The sequence below is a fragment of the Limulus polyphemus genome, unplaced genomic scaffold (genome assembly GCF_000517525.1).
Source record: "Limulus polyphemus unplaced genomic scaffold, Limulus_polyphemus-2.1.2 Scaffold3978, whole genome shotgun sequence".
NCBI classification, from domain to species: Eukaryota; Metazoa; Arthropoda; class Merostomata; order Xiphosura; family Limulidae; genus Limulus; species Limulus polyphemus.
In genome coordinates this window covers 3,512-6,751 of record NW_013669588.1, presented here as the reverse complement: position 1 = coordinate 6,751, position 3,240 = coordinate 3,512, and the positions used below count along the sequence as shown (strand labels likewise).

General features: G+C 37.3%; 1 protein-coding gene across 1 annotated transcript in view; it reads right to left on the bottom strand.

The window, feature by feature from the left end:
- LOC106470389 (MOB kinase activator 2-like) overlaps nt 1–2,331 on the bottom strand; it is a 39,941-nt gene extending 37,610 nt beyond the window's left edge. The window contains exon 1 of the mRNA XM_013930939.1: nt 2,211–2,331. Within this exon, the coding sequence (XP_013786393.1) occupies nt 2,211–2,331 (121 nt within the window). The remainder of the gene's footprint in view (nt 1–2,210) is intronic.
- Nucleotides 2,332–3,240: the final 909 nt, after the last annotated feature.

The following is a 3,240-nucleotide window of genomic DNA, read 5'->3' as shown; positions in this document are numbered from 1 at the left end:
TGTATGTTTCTAAATATAAATTTAATCTAAACAAACGTTGATATAATAACAAGTTCGTTACAGTTATAATTGAAAACAACACTTTCGAAGACCTACGAAAGTACATCTAGTTAATTAAGAACTTACTCTTCGTGATAGTTTAATAGATGTTGTTGTTTTACAATTACATGTTACATACTTACAGCAATTGGAAGTTTTTACAATTATAGTTGCCATTGTGCAATATTAAAACCCTATGTTTACATTTTCTAGCAGTTATATTTTAACAGCATTATTGTCATAAATTACTATTATACCCTATGTGAAGAAAGGTTATTGACAGATTTAATAGTTGTGAACCCAAGACCCGCAGATTGCGAGTCTAGCGCCCTAACCACCTGGCCATGTCAGGTACTATTGGTTGTAAGGTTAGGGTCAATTTACTTCGAATATTTGCGCAAGGCTGCACAAGTCGGAGCTCTCTGCGCTAGCTGTCTCAAGTTTAAAGTTGGTAGACTATTGGGAAGGCAACTGGTCAACAGCACTCATAGTGATCTCTTGGACTACTATAACATAGGAGTGAGATTGGATCGACATTTTCATAATACACTCAAGGCCCCAAAGTGCGGTATATTATTTTTTATATGTTTTTAACAGCATCGGGATCTCATATGTACAGTCCAACACGCTAACCATAAGACTATACCCAGTGTTTTCAGCCGCCTCTCTATTAGAATTATGAGTATGTTACATGTTTTAATGAAATCCCAAATAAGAAACTATAGTTATAACACTGGTCTACGATATCTGTCTTATCTACATTTATATATACATTATGTGTGGTCTTTAAACGGAGGTTTCTAAATACGAATACAGATATATACATCTAAACTTTTCTATGACTATAAAGACTTGCAGCTTCCATACTTTCAAGATGTAAAATAAAATACCACATTATAAACTGAACAAATCTAGCTTAACAATCGACTTGTGGTAAAGAGCATAAAGTGCACAAATCACGTATGTTATTTCTGCAACCACTCGGCAATGGTTGTGATTATAGTGTCGGTGCTAAAAAAAACTTAACAAAACAGGATTTACTGAAACTGCTTTAGCAAAACAAAGAAATATTTGAACAATATGTCACAGATATGTACTCTTTGAGTAACAATACTCTTGTGTTAATTTAATCTTCAGTAAAGCCAACCAAGCATCTAATCTCCACAACCAAGACGAAGAAGGACACAGTTCTCTGACCACTCCAGTATAGGAAAATCGCAAATTTTTGTTTAATTTCTTTTTAATATCATAAAGACCTACCAAGAAGGTAAGAATAAATAATTTCAGTTTGCACCTGATGATGCCTTTATTGGCGAAACCATGGTCGTTAATAAATAAAGTATTTGTCAAACTGTACAACTCAAACATACTGTTGGTGTGAACATGCTTTGTAGTCACTATGAGAAAACCTATAAACTGGATAGGTAACGTTAAGAAAAATTGTCATTGGCTACTATTCAATTCTTCACATTACACAGCCGCACAATAGCAGATATAATAAATAAACTTAGTATTTCGAAAATTGTTTAATTTCGAAGTCTACGTTCAATATAGGTCCAATTCAATCTACACTTTGATCAATGTGTGTTATTGGGTTATACTAGTTTCGAAGAATTCCACTCATCATTAGTAACTCTGAACACAAGTTAACCAAACAGAGAAGGAATGAAGGAACGAGAAACATTTTATTCCAGTCAAAAACTGTCAGGCTACTAGAGGGGCACACCCTCTCTTCATCGAGGAGAAAAGAGATAAAAGTAAAGATGGTTGAGTAAGAGAGAGAAACTAAAAAGTGGATTTGGGCCGGAATGGAAAGCAAAGAAAGAAGTATTGAAGTGTATGGAGGAAATTCGCTGAAAGCGTAAAATAAGAAAACAATATGTGACAATGGAAGGAGGAAAGAGAAATAGTATTAAAAGATGATACAGACACATATCATAGCAGCGAAAATAATAGAACAAGAGGTCGTTTTGCATCAGTGGATCTTCTGATAGGGTTTCACTTTGAATGGATCCCTGGTTGTGGTCTCGATCTTGTGTTGCACATGATCTGTCTTTCCCTGGTCTATCCATGAAAATATCTGAGTTGTGGCACAATAGGTTTCGTTGCTCTTTTTTTCCACTTGCCAGTCAGTTCTTCACCAATGTTGACATCTTTGTATGTCTCATCACCATCTAATGGTCTTAGGTCTAGTAGGTCCTCATTTCCTAAGACAAAGTCACTGTCCTCTGATTCTGCATCTATGATGGCTACACCTGCAACATCCATCTTTGTTTCAATAACTGCACCCATTAGGTCTTCTTCTCTCCTGAAATACTTCTTCAACAGATTCACATGGTAGATCTTGATCTTCCAATTCACATTCACCTTGTAGTCCATTCTGTTGAGTACTCCCTGTACTTCAAAAGTAGTTGTGGTCTGTGGGCAGCGGAACTAAGACTTTCTGTCCGACCTTGAAACGCAAATCCTTGGCCTTCTTGTCATAATAATGCTTCTGAATGCCTTCAGCTGCATAAAAGCTCTGTCGAGCGAGTTGACAGATCTCCTCCAGTGATTTTCTGAGGTCTAACCCATACTGGCATGTGTTCGTTACTTCTGACTTTTCTCCACATCCATAACTCATTTACTATTTGCATTGGACAGTAATTCAAAGGGTGAAAATCCTGTACTTGCTTGTGAGACTTCTCAATAAGCAAATAATACTGCCTGCAAGTTCCTGTCCCAGTCACATGGTCTCTCTCAGCACATCTTCTTCAGCATGCTCTTTAAAACTCCGTTGACTCTCTCACAAAGTATATTACATCTAGGATTGTTAGGGCTAGTACATTACTGAGTACTGATTAATCTGCACACTTTCTGCATCAGTTCTGATGTAAATTTGGTCCCTCTGTCACTCAGTATTTATCTTGGAAAGCCTACTCTGCAAAATACCTCCAGGAGGGCTTCTGCTCTCTCTGTCTCTATCTTTGCCAGTGCTATTGCTTCCAGATAACGTGTCGCATAGTCGACTACTGTCAGCACATACTGTTTGCCCAGTTACAATGCTAAATGGCTCTTGTATGAGAGGCATCTCTCCCAATGGCACCTTGACTACCTTCCTTCTAGGTATTGTCCTTTGGCAAATGTCACATGACCTGCATAATCTACTCACATCTCCAAAGACTCCCAGCCAATGGAAGTTACTGGTGATTCTGTCTGCCA